At 44.7% G+C, this 21,561-nt stretch overlaps 1 protein-coding gene across 1 annotated transcript in view; it reads right to left on the bottom strand.

The window, feature by feature from the left end:
• Positions 1–21,561, bottom strand: part of LOC138510277 (transmembrane channel-like protein 2-A) — a 1,079,160-nt gene that overhangs the window by 945,931 nt on the left and 111,668 nt on the right. The window contains exon 4 of the mRNA XM_069625812.1: positions 8,343–8,501. Coding sequence (XP_069481913.1) covers positions 8,343–8,501 — 159 coding nt within the window. The remainder of the gene's footprint in view (positions 1–8,342; positions 8,502–21,561) is intronic.

Genomic DNA, 21,561 nt, shown 5'->3' with positions numbered 1-21,561 from the left:
TTATGGTGTGAAAATGACCCACAAAGGGAATGTTTAAAAGGAAATGCTTTGTAGCTTGTCTAGGAGGAAGGGGTGTCAAATAAGAGGGAATGTCTCAATTTTAGGGATATTGACATTGAACCGCGTGAGGAGAGACAAAGGTTGTAGAGGAACCCAGTGAAAGCCTGACGCTGAATTATGTCTGCAAAGATACTCCCCCAACCCTGCATCCCCATGCTGAACTGTCCCCTCTTATGGACTTAATGAACAATGAACCCTTTTTTGAAAAGAGACACTCTTGAAAAAACACTGAACCTTATGTGATAAAGAAAAACAATGGACTTCTGATCTAAGCATCAAAAGAACTTGGGAAGCCGACGGTGAAAACAGCACATGGAAAAGAAAAGGCGACAGGACACAGACGGTCCATTAACGCCAAACTCATGACAACTACAAAGGAAGATAAAGAAAAGGAAAGAGTGTGGACAAAAGGAAGGGACGAAGTGAAATGACGTTCATGGGCAGGAGAAGATGCTTATTGAAAGATTGTACTTTGTTGGGGTGGGAGTTGCAGACAAGGTTTGATATACAGAGAGACAATGGGTGAATGGGTTACCTCAAAGCTTGATCAAACCTCTTGAGTCTCACGATGGCTGTGAATAGTCCAAGGCATACAGTTATATTAAAGGCACACTATTACAGGAAATAAGACACACATGTTTGTTTTAGTATGACAATGAGTTAGTATATGCCAAATTATAAGATTGTATTAAGAAATGTTTAGATAAATGGTAAGGTGAATGGAAATAGAATATGGTTTAAAGTTGTTGGTTTACAAACAACTGAACTTTAAAGACGCAGGAGTGTAGTGGAGGTCTCAACCTATATATGTATGTTGAATCAACAGCTGAATGAAGTGGACACCCACCCCCCCCCTACTTAAACCTAACCAGAGAAATTCAAAGGGACCTATGTGGTGTTGAATTATGCGAAAATGGGTTTATGATGTTGCAACATACTAACATTCAAAGACATTGTGTTTATGAAGTCGAAAATGGCATTACCATGTTGTAGTATGGTGGCAAAGCACAGAATGGACAATAAGATATTCTATATGCAGACAGAAAATCGCCTGGGCTAAATGTCTTTAACAAAAATGCATGTACTTAAATTGTAACTAAAAGATGAAGAACTGAGTAGTGATCAAAGTATGTACTAATGAGCTCATTTCAAAAGTTGAGACGTTCAGGGACATAAGCCGTCAGCAACTTTATTAAGGAGCAGAAACCAGACAGGCCTGGTCGAAACTCTTATTCGAAAAGTCCAGCTGCACAATTATAAGTGGAAACGAGCACCGAGACAGAGTGAGGAATGTATGTTAGAACGTAATTCATTGTTGAATGGTTTAGTCCAATTAAAATGAATTGGACAATGAGGTAATGTAACAATGTAGTTGCTTAAGATGTGCAGGGAGAGGTGGGGGCATTTTGCTCCCTCCCATTTTGCTATAAATGTGTCTGTGTAATGCTGGGAGGGGAGTTCTCTTGGAGGCAGTGAACTTGGGCACAGTTGTTGGGCTGCACTGTGTCAAGCTATGGTGAATAAACCCTTATGAACTTAACAGTCTCTGTGCTGATCCATTTGTGTGGTCCTTATTGAATTATGTTGGAGTATGTGAATCCTGCACCCTAACCTCCTCGAGGTGCAGCCACTTTGTCTTAAGGTATTCGAGGGCCAGCCCTGATTCCATGGCCCGATCAGAGGTCTTTAGGTCCTAGTTTACACTCTCAACAGATGTTTAAGGCCTGACTCATGGAACGTTTTCCATTGGGATTGCGCCATTATAAAACACTTCCATGAATTAGGCCCTTAGTCTTCATGTACTCCGACTTTTAGATTTAGCGGAGCAATCAAGGGTAAATATTGGTCAAAATGGTATGTATCTGAAAACTCAGTGGTGCACAGGAGAGTATGATCAAAATTCATAAATTCATAGTGGAAACACCCACAACTACCCTGATGCTGGTCATGGCTACCTTGGTTTGGGGAAACCACATCACTACCATTTGTAAGGTAATAATGTTTTTGAGTTATATATTCTGTTACAATATTTAAATCTAGTGGAACCGAGACTTAGCAATACATCCACCTGACAGAGATTCTTAAGCATCTCCTCAGGTTGTCAAGCAGGTGTCATCCAATGCATGTTTGAAACTTTTGCATTTTAAAATACTACAGAGAAGTTATTTATCACCAAAATAGCAACATAGATTCTGCCCAGAACACTCCTCATGCTATAGCACAAGTGGGGATGGCGCTAAAGAATGTCCCCTCTTGATATGGGTGTGACCTACACTACAGAAGGGCTGGAAACAAGTCACAGATTGTATAGAAGATTCAAATAGAACCAGAAGGATAATTTGATCTTTATATACAGTGCCTCAAACATTTCTATCTACACTTTAACTCCCAGAGTCAAAAACCTTCATATCAACACATGTTAATATGACAATTGAATGTTTTATTTCAATTAATTTAACATGGATACTCTACAGATCCAACTGCAGTGTCTTAAACGTAAGGGAAGGTACAGACTGCAGAGAGTTTATTTACATGGAGATTTCGCCCTTTAATGCCAAGACTCATGTTGTCTGCTTCATCTTTTGCCCAGTTTGAATTGGATTTAGTTTTGCCACATTCTAGAGAACTATAGGCTACCAGGTACAATGTGGGATGATTGGCGGCAAAGTTATTTGGGCATCATTACAAGTCTGGCTGTAACCCTGCTGCTGCTACCAGCGGGTTGCTGCTGGACTCGTAACATTTTACTGGTGCCTCACTTCCTGATGCCACTGGGACATTACAAGTCCCAGCGGCACGAGAAGTCGGCTGCCGAATTTCGTAACTCCCCATTCCCATAGAGTCTAAGTGGGGAGTGTGGAGATGGAAGCGCCGTGAATAATCTGTCTACTGGGGCCGCTCTACCCGGCAGGGTCAGACCTGTCGGCTTCAGCCACCCTGGCAGGCAAACTGTGCCGGTACGGAAAAAAAGGTGCCGGTAAGGCAAGGTCGTAATGCAGCCCATTGTCTTTTATATGGAGAATCTAGGCCCCTGTCACATTGAAGAGTTTCAGCCAGTTTAATTAAATTAGGTTTTGTTTCTGTTGCATCCAAGAGAGCTATTAATGCTGCAGAGTCCATGGATGGATGACCAGGCATTGCAAGTATTAATAATGGAAGACACTGATTTTCTGGATTTTGTTAGCATAATAGTATCTTTCACGTTAAGCCAGGGTCCTGCCATTTTTTTTATTAGAAACTGTTAGGAGTTTGCAGATCTTATCTTTGAGAACACTAGGACATTTCTGCTTTCGTTTTGAAGAGATTTTGGGTTGCTAATGATATTGAGGAAGGGAATGTAGCACACGTATCATGTCTGTCTCACGATTTTCACAGGCTCTGATCCATGCACTGGCGTAATGGGGGCCCCCGCAGCTCGTGTGTTGCAGAGGTACCAGCCAACACATGTCCTGAGCGGGGGGCCCCTTACACTTCACTCTGCCTTCATAAAGAAATTATTTCCATTATAGTTCGATCTTTGACGGAAATCATTTCTTTATGAAGTCATAATGACTTTAAAAAGAAACAATTTGTTTCTGAAGTAATAGGGCACGCCTCAACCCCATGACGTATGCATTTGTGAGTATATGGTGTGGTGAAAGGGTGCACACTTAAATGTATAGGTGGCTGCCCATGTGAGTCTATTGTGAAAGGGATACAATTAAATGTATGGTTGGCTGAGTGTGCGTGTCGAGTGTATGGTAAAAGGGTGCACACTTACATGTATGGCTGGCTGCCTGGGTGTGCCTGTATGATGAAATGGTGCACACTTAAAAGTGTTGGTTGCTGCCTCTGTGAGTGTTTGGTGAAAGAGTGCACACTTAAATGTATAGGTGGATGTCTGTTTGAGTGTATGGTAAAAGGGTGCACACATAAATGTGCACTGCACAGGTGGCTGCCTGTGTGAGTGTACGGTGTAGGGTGCACAATTAAATGTATGGGTGGCTGAGTGTTCTTGTCGAGTGTATGGTGAAAGGGTGCACAATTAAATGTATGGATGGTTGCCTGGGTGTGCCTGAATGATGAAAGGGTGCACATTTAAATGCATAGGTGGCCTCCTGTGTGAGAGTTTAACTGAATACAGACTTCCTACAAGTATCAAAAACACAACACCTCATTTAAGGTATGCAGGTATGCACCTACAGTATTATTACAATGCAATATCGCAGACTGTTAATACCACCATATTAAAAGGTGGAACCTATCATTGAAAATACAGCATTTTTACCTCTACATCAGAGGTGGAAGTAAAAACTGTGAACAGCCCCATGTAGTTTTAAAGAAAATGTTCTTCCTTTCAATGGGGGAAGCGCACGTGTTTGCTGATAAATCGGGGAACACGCTAGGAGAGGTTGAAAAAGTGGGCACCTCTGATGTTCATCGTTTCACCACCTTTCTCAGATAATGCATGGAAGGGTCTGAACTGGTACTTTTGTAAATTACAAAATGTGCAGTAATGGCAGGTACGACTACTATACAGCATAAATTAACACCCTATGGGGTTTTTATTGACCTTTTTTTCTATTAATATTAAAAGACACTGGGGGTCATTACGACTCTGGCATTAAGGGTTTAACGGCGCCGTGAAAGGTGTTGGCGCCGTTAAACCCTTAACGCCTGATTACAAGGTCCCTTTGCGGGACCCAACCTTAACGGCTGGTTTTACCAGCCGTTAAAGTAGGGTGCTGCAAAGGGACCACGGTGCTAATTACGGTACCGCAATTTGCGGTACCATACTTAGCACCTTCCCCAGTCCCATTGAGCCCTTTGGGGTGAAAATGGGAATGGGGAAGGGCCATGGTGAAATGGGGAAATACCGGCCCGCCAACCTTGGAATGGGGCGGTATTTCCCCATTCCACCATGGCGGACTCGTTACAACACCGGCACCAACCATGGTGCTAATAGTGCCATGGTTTAGCGCCGGGGTTGTAATGAGGGCCACTGTAGAGTGGTATGGTGAAAGGGTGCACACTTAAATGTAAGGGTGGAAACCTGGGTGTGCCTGTATGGTGAAAGGGTGCACACTTAAATGTATTTGGTGGCTTCCTGGGTTTGCCTGTATTTTGAAAGGGTACACACTTAAATGGATGGGTGGTTGGGTGTGTGTGTGTGGTGAATGGTGTGTGTGCTTGTGTTCTGGGGAGCAAGAAAACCTAAATTTCGGGCGGAGGTGCTAACCTTTCATATGTTGGGAGAGGTGCTAACTTCATAGGCAGTGGGGAAGGGGCAAACCTATTTGTGTGGGGGTATCTAACTTCTTTATGCATTATAATGAGATTATTCTAGTGCAGCTTCAATGTTACGAGCAGTTAACTCTCTCCTGAAAGCACCCTCTTATGGACTGCTGTGAGAATAAGCGGCCTCCTGTCCCCTCTCTACCCTGCCAATCACTTCCCTGGCATGCAAGTACTAAACCCACATCAAGATTTCAATTGCCTAAAGAATTGTGCATTTGAACGCAGGTACTAACAGTGAAATGCTTTACGTTAGTAAATGACACGCCTTTGTTAACAGCGAAAACCAGGTGGCTTTTCACATCTGTGTCCTGTTCTGTTCGCAACGGTTCTGTAGGTCAGCCAGGTTGAGTCAACATAGCCCAAAATGTCATGAGGGGTGTATGGCGAAGGACTGAGGCCCAGTCAGCTCAATGGTGTTGCACCACTACTTGTGTGTAATCCCTTGGTTACTTATTGGAAATCTTATTACTCATAGCCATATTCTTCCTCATCCCAGTACTTGTGTATGAAGTACGTTGCCTCATACACAAGTACTGGGATGAAGTTGAGGGACATGGAGGTAATGCCTGGCTTAGTTATCTGTAATCTTCATTACTCCTAGTCCCACTCTTCCTCATCCCAGTACTTACCTATGAGGCAGGGAGCCTCATACATAAGCACTGGGACAAGGAAAAGGGACGTGAAGGTAATTCTGAGCCGAGAAACTGATTTTGGGTGTTGGGGCAGGGGGTGGATGGGATAGGGGATGTGAGGGGGGTGGGATGGGATGGGTATTGTGCGATAAACTGTAATGGTCATCCATGGTCAGGCTAAGCAAGCATGATATGTGTTATTAGTGGCTAGAGAGGCATTTTGGTGCAGCCAGTCTAGTCATTTCTTAGTTTGGCTTGACTTTTTTTTAACTGGGCATCACTGATAAAGCAGTCCTGCTAAGTGTAATTACCTGGCTAGACTGGCATTTAGGTGCTGCCAGTCTAGCCGTTTCTAACTGCGACACTGTATATTTTTATGGGTGTCTGCGATAAGTAACTATGGTAAGTATTATTGCTTCGACTGCCATTTTGGTGCAACCACTCTAGATATGTCTATAAGTGGACTAGCATGCTTTACTGTATTATGTCATTACGTGTCTATACTGATCTACATTGTGCAGCCAGTTGGAGATGTTTTCATTGTGGAATGACATTTTTAGTAGCAACATATCATATTAATTAAAGCTTTAATGTTCCTGTGCACTGTTGGTGACTCACATGTATTGGATTTTTGGATTGGTGTTACCATACAAAACAATGTAACCAGTTTTTCTCAGAAAGTGTGCTGTACAATGCATTAAAACACATATGTATGCCGTTCTCCTAGTGCAGTTTGTGGCGTACCCCTGCAGCAGCACGTTCCTGCGTATTGCACAAATGTGGTAATCTTGACTGGCCCAGAGTGTGGTGTGACCCGTGATTTGTTGCTGAGTTGGGTGGGGGTCCCTCATCATAACTCGCAGAGGAGCCTCAAACGTTTGTGTTGTGCCACTGGAGTGTGTCCGGGTGCAGATGTCATTAAATCAAAAGAGACAATGGCCCCTAAATATCATGCATCACCCATCTAGGTAAGCATTTAAAGCCGGCAGACACGTGCTCGAAGGTCCTAGGCCAGACATCCGCCCCGCTTTGTGCAGTGTGCATAATGTAAGTGATAGGCCGCAGTGAGGAAGACACTTCAAAAGCATTTTTTTTTACCTTTCCACTGTCTTTTAAGCTATGCCTGGTTGTTGAATCATGAACAGTGCAGGCTGAGCTCTGTAAAGTCCCCCGTCTTTCTTCACTCAGGCATATGGCATAAGGGAAAGAGCAATCGAGGGAATGCATCCCAGAGTGCACTGCTTTATGAATGGATATGTGTACCACTTAACATGCAGACTTTGCAGGTGGACCAGAACTGCATAGGCAACTGCACAGTTTATTGTCTATTGCTCTGCTTTCAAACAAAGCACTTGTGAAGTCTCCACGTGTGTGGCCACTTGCTATGACCAACTAGGAAAAACATATTTGTGAATTGGGCCCTATGTGGCTGGTTACAAATGTAACAGGGTGATCTGTCCCCGGATGCATAGATTACATATTCAGCATTTATTTCAATAAACCATGTCAACTGTTCCTGCCCTGTCTTCTAATTCACTTTTCTAAACTATGCACTTCCTGTGGTCATTAATCTCTCTACCGTGGATCATTTCCAGCATAATCTCGTACTTGCCCTATTTGCAGCATCTGATCCCGGCTGTTATGGGAGAGTGGCATGGCATGCTGGTTCTCTGATGACGAAACATCATGGAAGTAGTTAGGCAGGGGGGGGGAGATTTGTCAAAGTGGCATTGATGGTAAGATTGGGGCAGCAGAAGGTGTACTGCAAATGGAGGCAGGAGTAAGCACCCATCCCAAGTCACAGTGAACCCACACACATGTGCCTGTGGTCTCTGTATATCAATTCAATCCTGTTTGTGAGTAACTTGTATTCAGACAACTATAAAATGTCTTTGGTTTGCGTCATAACCTTATGGCAGACATTTGTCGGCTGAAACAAAAATCTTTTTATCTTTCATATATCTCTAAACTAGGTCAAATTAAATGATGTTTGACAAAGAGATATTTTGAAGCTGTGCAAAAAGCATGGAGCCGGTTTTATGTTCTCAGATTTGCTTTCTTTGTTCTTTGTACAACCATTGCAACTTGGTCATGCTTTTGAAAAACAGAGCAAACAATCTCTATTAGAGTGCCTGTGATGGGTGGCAGTTCTGCCAGCATTACCAGTGCCTGTTTATAGAGGTGCCTTGTCTCTCCTCTCCGCTCTCCTCACTTGACCTCTTTCAAGGCAATCTATGTAAGAAATGTGTTCAATACTCAGTGGAGAAAAGTTGTACAACTTTGACTATTAAATACACAATGAAACATATCACTGTGTACTTTATATTCTGTCAACCACTAGAAGACTTGTAGAGGGGCTGGATGTTTCCTTACCTGATCAACACCAATTTTTTCTTCATTCTCCAAGGCTTGCTCCTTATGCTAGCAATTAACTTCTTCTTCTCTTCCACCTGCTCCATTAGCCTGGCGATCTCCCCCTCTGACAAAGACTCATCTGAAGAGGAGGATCCTGACGAAGATGACGAGGAGGATCTGGGTTAGAAATAAAAGTTCACAAATTCACATTGAGCTTCCTGCTACATTGCAATGATGAGCATTGGCACTGTAGTTCTGGCCCCAGCGATTCTGATTAAAGTGGCTGTGGCCAGTTGATAAAGACACAATTCACAAGGATTTGCACCTGAGCAAATGAGGAGATTCCTGTGAACATCTCAGATGGCCTCTGCTGCCTTATATCTGATAGACAAAGCTTAGAACTGGAAGCCATCTGCAGATGAATGGAGCATCTTTGAGGTGCTGACATGCCTATGTGGTTCACAAACATTTCTACAAAGGCATCTCAGAGATGCTCCATGTGCCCCCACATTTGGCCTAGTGGCTTTGCTAATCATTTATAAGGTCGCAGTTGCATATCTGAGATCCCCAAAGCTATCTTCGCTTTTCTTGGAGCAGAGAACGGTTTGTAAATTATGGGCAACAAGTAAAATCATCACAATGTATTCGTCTGAGAAAGCATTTCCATCGGAACCCTGCATTAATGTATGTGGACAAACTAATAGGATGCATTGCAAAACAGACCACACACTTCATCCCTTGAATCCTTCGGAATCCTATTGTGTTCTCATTCACCATGAGGAAGACGAGAAGATCATTGACTTATCAATGCCAAGCGAGTAAGGTGTCAAGAAAATAGGTACTTTCTCCTTGTGAGGTGACACCTCTTTATCACACACCACAAAATACCATATCAGTACATCCAGAACTAATGTTACACTTTGAAAGCTACTTGGCATGGAACAAAATCGTTTACTTTATTTCTAACAGTAAGTGGGCATCACTCATTTCTCACCAGTTTTTAAATGCGTCTGCCTCACCTTTAACCCCCAAAAGGTGATGAATCGAAAAGTTTGAATAATTCCCAACTCCTGGCAGTGGTTTTGGATGATTCAATTGCATTGTTTTGAATTCCCTCTGTGCCAGTACATAGGCCTCACTTTAGTCATTCGTGTCATGCCATTGCTGACAGCCCATAGTTTCTTACTATTGATTTAGTCTTTCTGTTTTAGAGAAAGTGAGTGTATTATTGAAGCACCAAACACTCTATAACAAGGACATATATAAGAACAAATACTCGTGTCAATGCTGTAATGAAATGTTGCACTGCGGTTTCATTGTGGCACACATTGCCCCAGTGCAAACATTGAATGGGGCAATACATGTTTGCATTGGAGTAATTTTTACCCCTGGACATATTTTTCTCAATTTCACTACACTCGTAAAAGGTTTGCGTAATGCAGACTCGCTGTAACAGAGTACAACACAAAGTTAAACGGGGCGAGCTTTGACAACAAAATGTAGTCTTTGTTAACGATATGACAAAAACAAGGTTTCTTTGAATTTATATATTTCAGACCTTTGCATTCATTTTGGATGAGAACATAACTTGAATGGAGTTTATGAGAGGTCGCTATCATGGAACATTAGCTCATGTGCATACACTATTTGTGTATAATGCAACCAGTGTGTGTTCATGCACAATCACATTAAAGGCAGTGAATGTGCAATCTGAACTGTATTTGCTCAGGTGATAATGCAAATGTGCATGTGCAGAAAGCACTCACTCATGGGCAAACATACAACAATATGAGCACATTACTCTAGGTCACATAAGAGCAATGATGTACTGGTGCAGAGAGAGTGGCACATGATGAGCTTAATCACCTGCATATTGCTAGACATTTGCACAATTTCATGGCATTCTGTATACAAAGGAAAGGTAAAGGGTTCCAAGAGATTTCAAAACACTGCCCTCTCCAAGTACAGCAATATTGAATATGTAGCTGTATACATGCTAGGGTTAAATTGATCGCGACTATCGCTTGAATTATGAAGTTGGAATTGTGTGAAACACTGATTATTCTACAGGTCAGAATCTCATGTAAATGCATGTAAAAACGTATTGCTTTTAGCAACTCTTCTTCTGTTACCTATTGCTTAATACACTTCTATACTTAGCAAGTCCTGCTTCCTGGCTGCAATGTATTGCATTATGATACTGACAAATATAATGGCTTGTTACTATAGCAGTATATATAATGATGAATATATATAATTGTCCCTCACAGGACAAGGCTACGATGTTGAGCGACGCAGTTGCGCAGGAGATGCTGCCTGACTATACGTAGCACGCATCACACGCCCACGCTTCCGATCCTTTAAGAACGGAGGATCGGACTCTCTGCGGCAAAGCCTGCACAGGACAAAGCCGCAGTGTTGACCAACACAGGTGTTTGGCAACGAAGGGTTCGGAGCCTAGAGTCCAGGCATGCAGCGCAGTCGTCGACCAGCAGCTACCGGAAGGTAAGGAAGGTGTGTTCGGGGTACAGCCATTACTGCATCCTACTAAACTCCCTTTCCTCACATGCACTTCCTTTTAATGGGATTCTTACTCTGCAATGTTACCATGCATCCATTAGGCTGTTCCTCTCGTGGGTAGCCATACTCTATTTTCTGCATCCCTGAACTGATTCTTGTGCATTTCATTTGCATTTCTCTACACGTCCCCTGCAATTACTGCATTTATTCCCTCTAGGTGATTCTATTGGCCTCTGTCTCTGTTTTGGATACTCCTGCCTTTTTTCTCCTCCAGGCAAGTGCACCTGGGTGTGCTTCACATGTTATGCTTTGTCCACTAGGCCTTTCTCCTCTTCTCTGGGTTCCCCTCTTCTCTGTATTTCATTTCTGTTGTCCCCCAGGCCTCTCTTCCTCCTAGGGTGTTCAGAGCCGGCTCAAACCGCTGTTTCTCACTGCCTGTTTCTGCGTTGTTTATTTGTTCTCTGCGCTTTGTGATGGCCTGTTGTTTTTCCCCTTGTTTCCCCCTCCCTCTGTATCCCCTTCCTGTGCACCCTTCAAGGTAGAGCTCTGTGCAGTGTTCCTTTTGCTTCTCCATCTCTCACCTGTCATCTCCTGCCACTATCGCACCCGCTCTGGTGCTGTATATTCCTCCATCTTTTGAAAAAAAGTTTAATTGTGACATGGTTTACAAGAAACCTTAAACAAAAGTAGAAAAGAAAAGAAAATAGAAAACCACATAAAACATTATCAATATCCTTAGATACATAAAACGACTCAATACATCAAAATGTAAACATCATGTAAAAAGGACCTATGGCAATAACTAAAGACAGGTTTTTGCCCCACTTTAGCCGAGACCATAAAAGATCCTTTGAACATATTTGAAGCTATCCACTTCTTTGGAGAATGCTAATTTCCTTAGGTTCTCTATGGCGTAACAGTGCAAAACCCAATGTTTAAGTGTTTCAACAACCCCAGACATAGAACAAAAGTAACACTCTACACACTTCTCGATAGTGGCAACAATTTTTAATTATTTGTCTTGTGTAAAACTGATTAAGACTAAACTATGGGTACAGGGTACATAACTTGTCACAAGGACATCATTTAAGACACACTGATAACTGAAACTCCAATCATCTCTGAATAGTTTAGTTTTACTGTATCTGAACACTGCACTAACTCCTCTTCAGAAGAATCAATAGAATTTTCGCTTCCGGTCCAGTATATGAATGGAGCTCCTTAAAGGCGCCACTGAAGCAGGCAGAAAAACACACGCAGGATAACCACTTCTCGCTCTGGCAGCATTTCAACACCGGAACACTTTGCTTCACTTCCCCTATCTTCTCTAACTGTTTTTCTATCTCCTATCCTACTCTTCTCACTAAGACTGGAACTTAAAGAGGACACCCTGGTCTCCAACCCAGGTGTTCCCAACTCTGACACCGTTGTCAGTGTTTCCTCCAGAGGGACTCTCACCAACATCCTCTTTGTCGTTCTTTCACCCGACCTAAGGACCCTTCATATGGTTGCTATTCTCTCACCTTCTTACTCTTCAACCACTAATGGTGGCACCCAATGGGAGGTCCTCTTGGCCTCGGTCCAGTCCTCCAAAGTCATCATTAATGTCTATCAATATAGTACCATCATGGTCCAGGGACCTCAGCCCAACCTCCTACGATTTGATAGGTGCATCTCTCGTCTCATCAACTTCCTTACTTCTCCTACTATTCCTGCTACCATTTCTCAGGCTCCTCATCCACCTCCTTCCTCTACCATTCTGGCTCTTCTGCCATTTACCAGCTTTCTGACTCTCTTGCCATCTGCCTTTCCTCTGGCCCTCTTGCCTCCTCCATAACCCACATCTCAGGCCCCGTTGCCAGCTGCCTCTCTCCTGGCTCACTTGCCACCCTCGGTCACCATCTGTCGGCCACTTTTGCCACCCTCGTTCTCCACCACTGGGGGTCCCTCGCCATCCACTACCTTTTTAGCTCCTCTGCCTCATCCTGCCATTACCATTCAGGCTCCTCTGCCACTTCCGTTGAGTAACAATATTCCATGTACCCCTACATGGAAGCCTTTCGAAAAGTGGCAACTTGCTCCACATTGCTGCTCTCAACTTTCGCTCTGCTGTCAAACACTCCTACAACATCTGTACCTCCTTAAACTCCTGGATCTATATGTACTTGCTATTACAGAGACTTGGTTTAAGGCCAGTTCTGTCACGAGTTTTGACACACCCTCCTTGAGGGCTACAAGATCCTCTGTGAGCCCAGGCCCAACAGGCCCAGAGGTGAAGTGTCCCTGATATTTCTCGAGTGGATTCCTGCCTCCATCATCCCCACACAAACCTACTCCTACTTTGAATGCCTGCTCTGCAGGCTCTCTATGTCTCCTGGCTTCTCTCTGACCGTGGTCACCATCTACAGGCCACCTGGCCGGGTTACCCTCTTCCTGAATGGGCTGACCTCACTTCTTCTCTCCTTTCCTCTACCTCCCAGCTTCTCCTCCTTGGTGGTCTCAACATCCACCTGGTCTCTCCAGACTCCTCTGGGCTCTTCCGCAACCTTTGTGATTCTAAGTCCTTTGCTATTCTACCCCCGGTGCTGACTCACTCTGCTGGGCACATCTTGTATGCTCTCGTCTCTTCAGACATCACCCTCTCAAATCCTCTCACTACTACTCTCTCCTGGACTGACCACACTCTTCTTTCTTCAGACTTGAAGCTTCCTGTACCCTTGGCAGAGGCCCACCCAGCACTGCCACCTTCTTTCGAGGTCCATCAACCTAAAGTGAGTGTCAGTGCCCACCTTTGCCTCCACTTTCTCTCCACCACCTACTCATACGGCTGACTCCCATCCTGACTCAGTCCTTTCCAATCTTCACCTTTTTATCTCTATCACTCTAGACATCCTTGCCCCTGTCATGAGGATCCATATGAATCTGGCCAAAAAATGTAACTCTTGGTACGACTCCGATCTGATCGCTCTGAAACACAAGTGCAGATCAGCTGAATGACAATGGGGAGCTTTGGGTGCACCCTCTGACAAACTGGCCTGCCGGCCTACTCCAAAGGCAATACAGACTCTCCATCTTATCTAAAAAGAGGGTCGATATTCAAATCTGCATCTCTGCGGCCTCTAACAACACGGCCAAACTATTCAAAATCTGCAAGGAGCTGGCCAATCTTATTGCAATATCTTCCTCTTTTACACTTTCCCAGGGCTCACATCGGGTGTGGCCTCTCATTTCACCACTAAAACCCAGTACATCTTGTCTGCACTCTATGCCTCTTCTCCCCTCTCGCCCTCTACCTCTCTCAAGCCCTTCTTGACCACCCTCCTACTCTCCTTCTATCTTCCTTCTCTCCTCTCACACCCGATTATGTACCTAGACACGTCTGCTCTATGATAGCCTCATCCAAACAGGTGACCTCCTGCCTCTCCAGAACCATTAAGGACAACATTGGTTCTCTCGCCCCAGCCTTTGCTGATTTCTGCAATCACTCTCTCATCACTGGAGTTTTGACCTCTCCTCTCAAGCACTTCCTTGTGCACCCCCCTCCTAAAAAGCCTTTTGCCGACCCCTCCATTCTGACAAACTATAGCCTGATCTATATCACTCCTTTCCTGGACAAACTCCCAGCTAACACTACGCACTGAAGCAATTGGTTGTCTCCATGACCATCAGTCTGGCTTTAAAGCAGCCAGAGGCATGGAAACTGTTCTCCTGAATACCCATGAAGATCTGCTCTCTGACCTTGACTCTAGTGCTCCTTCTGTCCTCATTATCCTCGACCTATCCTCTGTTTTTGACATGGTGAACCACAACATCCTGATCACTCGTCTCTGCAATACCCTGGGAATCACGGATCAGGCTCTGGCGTGGCGGTCCTCTTGGACCGACATTCCAAAGTTCAACTTGGGTCCTTCTCTCCACCACCTCACTCTCCAAATGTGGTGTTCCCCAGGGCTCTATCCTCTCCGCCTGGCTTTTCAATGTCTACCTGGCCCCCTTGGTCCTACTGATCTCTACCTTTTACTCTAACTTTCAGTGTTATGCAGGTGACACGCAGCTCTCTTTCAGGCTACCCTCAGCCTCCTCCGCCTCCTCGCGCATCCCTGACTGCCTATCTGATATTCAGGCATGGTGTGCCTCTCATGATATCTGCCTTCATGCCAGTAAGCCTGAGATCCTTCTCATTGGGACCCCTGATCTTGCTTTTCCCCTCACTCTGGCTGGCCTAACTGGGCCCTCTGCCCTCACCCTCATGTAAGGCAATAAACCTTGGGGGTCATCTTCGACTCCACTCTCTCCTTCACTCCACACATCAGAGACCTTGCCAGAAACACCCATTTCGAGCTGCAACTCCTTAGAGGTATTCTCCCATTTCTCACCTACCCCCAGAAGCTCACTTTCTCCATAGCTCTGGTTCTCTCTAGGCTTGACTACTGCAACAGCCTCTTTCTCAATCCGCCTAACTCTGAACTTTGCCCCCTACAGCTCATCTAGAACAGGAATGCAAGACTTATCCTTGGCCTCAAGCCCAGGGGCCGCATCTCTCAGGCCCTGAAATCCTTCCACTGGCTCCCGGTGGTTGCAAGGATCAAGGACAAGACCATTCAGCATCGTCTACAAGGCTTTCTGGGGCCAGGGCCCTCGCTATCTCCAACTCTCTCTGCCTAAGTACCTTCCTACTAGAGCCCTCTGCTCGTCTACTTCTAATTCTCTGCGGGTGAGTCGCTACTCAAAGCAGAGATTGGGGGATAGAACCCTCTCCTGTGCAGGTGCCTCCTTCTGGAACAGCCTCCCTGCCTTTCTCTGCCTTGAGCCAAATCTCCCTATGTTCTGGAAGCTCCTCAAGATCTTCCTTTTCTCCACTTCACTCTCTCTTCCTCTCCCCTGCTAACCTTCCCTTGCTCCTGTACCATTCTGCTGATTGGCTGCTTGGTGTTCCCTGAGTCCTAGAAGACACAATCCCCCCCGTCCAGAACCCCTGCACTTGCCTGCTGGCCTTCCTGCACTGCTTCCTGGCCTACCATGCACTACGGTGGTGTGATTCCCCTTGGAGTCCCAGTCTTCCTTGCACTTAACTCAGGGCCCTGCTGCTCCAGGTGCACTTCTACCCTAACCCTCTCCCGTGCACTTCTTGTCTGCGCACTTGCACAATCTAAATGATACTAGGCCTAGTGAGATGGTTTGTCTTCTCCTGCCTTGTTCCCCTCGCTTGCCTGGTTAAAACTGTAGAAAATGTTTGCCATGTATGTCACAAAGTGTTATATCACCAGAGATGTCTCATAATTGAATATTCTCCAATATAGGGCTATGGCGACTTATTAGTTTGTTATTCTTTGAAGCCCATATTCTTCTCCAAATTGTGCAGATTGTTTTGAAGCTCCTAGATATAGCTTTTTTGAAAACGGTTGGATACCCACATTGTACCACTATCTGTTTAGTGTTTTGTCACCAAGCATTAATTGATAAGGACCCATTATTGCTTCAATATTTTGCTGCCCGATTATACCTTTGACGAATATGGAGGTCCCAATTCCCATCCAACTATTCTTGCATCAGCGCAATCCTTGAGGTGTGATCGCTTTTGTATACATTTTAGTCAGATTAATGTTTTAATGTAAAACAAACGTGTTAAAACATAGTAGTAATGACGTCCATATTTTGACTTCAAGTCCTTTGTTAATTCGCACCCGTGGAAGTGTGCTCAGGCAATCAGGTGGCTGGAAGAATGGGCAAAAATACACTGTGTATCGCTCACTCCTTCCAGGCACCGAAGGCCGTTCGCCGGGTGGCACCATCTTGATTGTGGGAAGGTTCTGCCTGCCTTAGTTCAGGGTTGTGAGCCAGTACCGGCCATGTATCCCCCCAGACTCTGGGGTGATTGCTATAATGCAATTGTCAGATAAAGGAGACATAGCTGAATGAAAGAAGAGTCATAGTCGAAAGGGATGAATGGCATCATGACATGAATGGTCATCTCAATGGTGGCATACCAGATGGGAAGTGGGCAATGGTGGGAATGCTGTGATGCAGATGGCATTGAGATGCCAGGGGAGTGGTGCATTACCAGGCGGTTGTGCAAGTGGCCTGTGGAGGGCTGCATTGATATCCATTGGATTCTACTAAGCAGAGGCGTAGCTAGGATTGTCTAATATGTGGAGCCTGAAGGTAATGTAGTTGTGCCCCCCGCAGGGACATTAACATCTGTAGATGTCTACACAAATACAATTGGTGTTCTCTCCATTTCTGATGGTCTGTCTCTGTGTTTGGCATTAAACCATACCCCATAATCTTTCATTGGAGGGTGCTTGTAAGGTTATTGGCTACCCACTTGGGTTCTGTACTGCCTGAACTATGGATTCCGAACTTTACTTTCTGGTCCAGTTGGATTGATCTCTCTCTTTACCTGTTTTATTGTAGCTATGGGTTATTTGCAATTGTATTTGTGCCCTCCCTGCTCTAAATCTGGCCACCTCCTAGTAGTTTTGTTTATCGCACCTAGAAACACTTGTGTACAGGTGGCTTATAAATGCCATATCATATCATAGCACCCAGATACCTTCAGCCACAAACTGTGGTCTCAGTAGAATCAAAATGAAACCACAGGAAGTGATGTCATGGATTTAAAAAAAAAGTAAATGAGTTTTAGTATGACAAACTAAATAGTCGCAAAAGCAGAAAAACGAATATTTTAATTACCAGCCATATTTTGAGTAGGGTGTTGTTTGACATGGGTCATGATATGACAGGAGTGCACCCCAATCATCATTACAGGACGGGGCTCTGACTTTATATCCACTTGCGGTCATATTATCGCAGTTATTGGCTCATAAAACAGGTATATTTCATAGATACTAAGTATATCACGACATTTCCAGGTTTCCTGAAAAAAGCCAAGTGTAGCATCTTTTGAGGTATAGTAATACTACAGTGAAAAAGACTATCACAGTAAAATACAAAGTTACATTCATACTCAGACGGTGTCCGGTCATTATTTCGAATTCCAAAGGATCGAATGCAATACATTCGAATGAAAAGGACAGAAAAAAAGACTGAATGCCTTTTTTTATTTTTTTTTATTTTTTTGGTTTGGTATAGGTAAAATTTGGGTTTTTTGGCCAAAAAGCACCAGGGTTTAGGGGGGGGGGAGCACCCAAAAAAAAAGTGCATTTGACTTTTTTTCGGTCCTTTTGTTTCGAAAGTATTGCATTTCGAAACTTTTTATCCGATTCTTTAACCCGCAACCAGTCAGACTCATGGGTTAACACACAATACTCCCGGACCAATACATGACAGAGAAAGATAATGTTATAATACAAGTGATCTTTTCTAAATATGCTATCCTTCTTCAAAGTAATGTTCAGCCTACCTATTGTGTAATGAGTACAGTCAATCACCATCCCAGAAATCCCACAGTGACCAAGGCACTAACAATGGCCATTAGGCGCTATGTTCCTCATCCACTGGTTTACAGATGTGTTTCTGCTGCTCGCTGCCATTTTGTACCTTTCCCATGTGCACTGAACTAGATGGTCTCGTGGCAATTCGACAGTTATGCTTCTTCCCCACAGCAGAGGAAATTGACCTCCCAATTGTTCTCACTAAAGTCATGATACAGCCCCTTGTAATGGAAAGGAGATTGCCTTCTGCTAGTAGGTTGGCTGAAAATGTCGCATTACAGGTGCAGATGTGTGTGAGGGTGTGGTTGTGTGTGGTTGGGAGAGGCTACCAATTAAGGTGGCAAAATGTAATGCTCTGTCTGCTTTCTCCATTCACCAAGCACACAGACGTCTTCATGCTCGTGGGAAGTGCCTGAATGGAAAATCACATATTTGGAAATCTTTTGCAGAGCCCAGAGTGCCAATCTGCTGCACTTAGATAACTACACGCAATATAAACTGACCACGTATACATCATTTTTGCACGTAGCTTCACTTGGTTGAAAAAATGCATGATTATTTGCAACTGTGTGATGCTGGAAATGATTTTGGAGGGACAGGACCTCCCCGTCCTTGTCCTACCATTTCTCTGTGCATATTTTCTGCCATAAGAGTCCAGTCTGGACCTTTGGCAGTGCAGCTCTTGATTTTACCTTTTGGTGAACAGTACGCCTGGGTTACCCTTATGCCATGCATGGGTAGAGGTACGTCCTCGTACCCCTAGTGTGTGTTATTGGGACTGTGTGTTGCCCACAGGGTATGGGCTGGTGGCAACTACATGCTCGCCTGACAGTGGCTCTGGTTGTCCTCCATTTTTGGGACACCCAGACCCTGCCACATGAATCAATGGATTCCTAAACACAGGTAAGTGGACACTGTAGCTTCTTGGTTTCTTTTGCTTTTATCCCTTGTTTGTCAAACTCCTGAAAAGTTCTGGCTCTGTCTATGTTCCCTTCCAATGAGTGGCTTTTGGGTCGAAGCATCGTATATGGTCCTGGGGGCTGCCAACTCCAGACTCGCTGGTGCCTTCCCAGGGAATAATTGTGGAATGTCCACCCCTGGGGCAGAGCTTATGTGAATGGAGTGGGGAGTTAATTCACATTCTGTGTTGTTGGTCTCTTGTTTTGGTTATGTGACACAATGCCTGAGCCAGCCCTGACTGAAACTGAAATTAATGCAGTGAGTGCTTTAAAAGGATGGAAAGTAGCCTACGATCCACATACTGTGTTTTTGGTGTCTGGCTTTTGGTTAATGGCCTGAATGCCTGTGAGCCTGATTGGGTGCTGACTGCATGAATGCACTTGTGTGACTGGCTAGCTGAGTCTAGCTCAGCCTGACTGAATGGGGAGTGTTTTGTGTACAAAGCGATCCCACACTCACCTCCTTGTTCAGAAGCTGACGTCAGATACCTGAAGCAGGAAGCTGAAGTCTGAAGAAGCTTGTGTCAAGGGTCCAGCTGGAGGAAGAAGAATGCTGCTGCAATTCTTCAAGGAATCCAAAGTCTGCCCTGCTGCTCTGCAGATCCAAGAAGTCGATCTCTGTTGCCCAGGGTCCGGAGGAGTGTGTGTGACTGCTGGAAGTCAAGCTGTTGAGTATCACCAGTAAGAGTGTGTACCCTGGCTAGTTATGTCCAATGTGTGGAACTACCACAGTTTCAAATAACTGAAGAATCCTTCAAGGGCCACTGCTGTCATGATATGTGTCCACTTTGCTGCACCAGAGAAGGTCCAGTGTTATTGCCTGTAGAGGAGTGCCCCCTAATGGGCTTCCTGCCACCATAAGCCATAAAAAGCGTCCTGAGGGTTCATACTTGGTGGCGGTCCGCAGTGCAGTCCAGTGCCCAAGTCCAAGTCACCAGAAGCCATCCTGTAATCAGTGTTGCAGCACAGAACAACCGAAACGTGGCCAACTGAAAAATACCAAAACCCGACACCTACTTCTGCCACTTCACCCATCACCACTAAAAGTTGCTGACGACCACCCAAGTACGTATCCTCTTCAGCTAAGCCGTGTTGCAGTCCACAGCAACTTTCAATTTAATGGGACATCCAAAGCCGATATAGACACGCGACAACGAAGACCACGGTGGCCGACCGAATTGCTGACTTTCTGACACTCCTTGGGTCCCTTCTCCGGCTCGACTCCCAGTGAATCCTTCTTTCCAAGAGGGGCCATCCTCGAGGGGTCTCATCAAGTAAGGCAAAGATACTCCACCTCTTTGCCTGCCAAGGCACCAAAGGTACTGTGATGAGGAAGAGCAACTTCCGACCTCAGGATTCATCGTTGGGTCCAAGATTCGACTTGAATCCTGTTCTCATGTGGCTTCCCAGGTACTTTAGGGTGGTGGGATCTGCAGCAAAGCAAAGCAGACAATGATTGAACATTCAAGGAATGGACTGTCATATACAAAGTCATTTTCACCTTACCTTTTCCTTACAGGTTGCTCAGGTGCGGGGGTCTTCACACAGTAATGCATTTTTGATACTAAAGAAAGCTTTCTGCCAATATTCTGAATAACCTGTGTTTCTACATGACTGGCTATGCAATTACCCAATTCTTAGTAGTTCTTATGCTCTTTAATAACTGCCAGGAGTTGGTGCATTTTAACTGAATGTAAGTATACTGTGATACTACAAAGAATTGTATATCTTTGCCATTACTAGAACAGTGTTGCCTGAGTACAAAGTGTGTTATTTATTGCTGTATGTATTTAACTAACCTTATTTTATAGAATGAAATAACTGTGTCTCAGGTGTCCAGGGAAAGGCCATCACTTTTGGATCCCTACCTTCGGAGTGGATGTGAGGGGGGAATCACCTGGGTGGAGGAGATTTGAGGAGTGGGGAGAGAAGGTCCTTAGGTGAAACATGGTATCCCATTTCCCTTTCACATGAACCCTCCACCCCTCAATCCTTCATAGGGTTTGTCAGACCTTTCACTGTGACTCCCCTAAAGCATCCCCAAAATGTTATCAATATGGTACTGGGCCGAAGAAGAGGACAAATGGCCCAACACATCCTCATTTAGTAAACACAAACACTTATCAGCCCCAACTAAGTACTGGCACGAGGAGGAGGACAAGAGCAAGGCAGAACTAGCGCTTTGCTGGTGAGCAATCCAATCCTTTTTGTAATGGAAATGGAGGCGGGAGCTTTAAAAACTGGAAGCCCACCACAAATGCGTTCTGCTGTGGAACCACGGTCAGCTGCAGGAGCACAGACAGCTGCATGCAGCTAGTCCTCTCAATGGCGGCGGCATGGCAGGAGGAGAGCTGGAGGCCCGTA

Source organism: Ambystoma mexicanum, chromosome 6p, assembly GCF_040938575.1.
Source record: "Ambystoma mexicanum isolate Mex_15411 chromosome 6p, UKY_AmexF1_1, whole genome shotgun sequence".
NCBI lineage: Eukaryota > Metazoa > Chordata > Amphibia > Caudata > Ambystomatidae > Ambystoma > Ambystoma mexicanum.
Note: the sequence above shows the minus strand (reverse complement) of the source record. Positions and strands in the feature narration are given on the sequence as shown.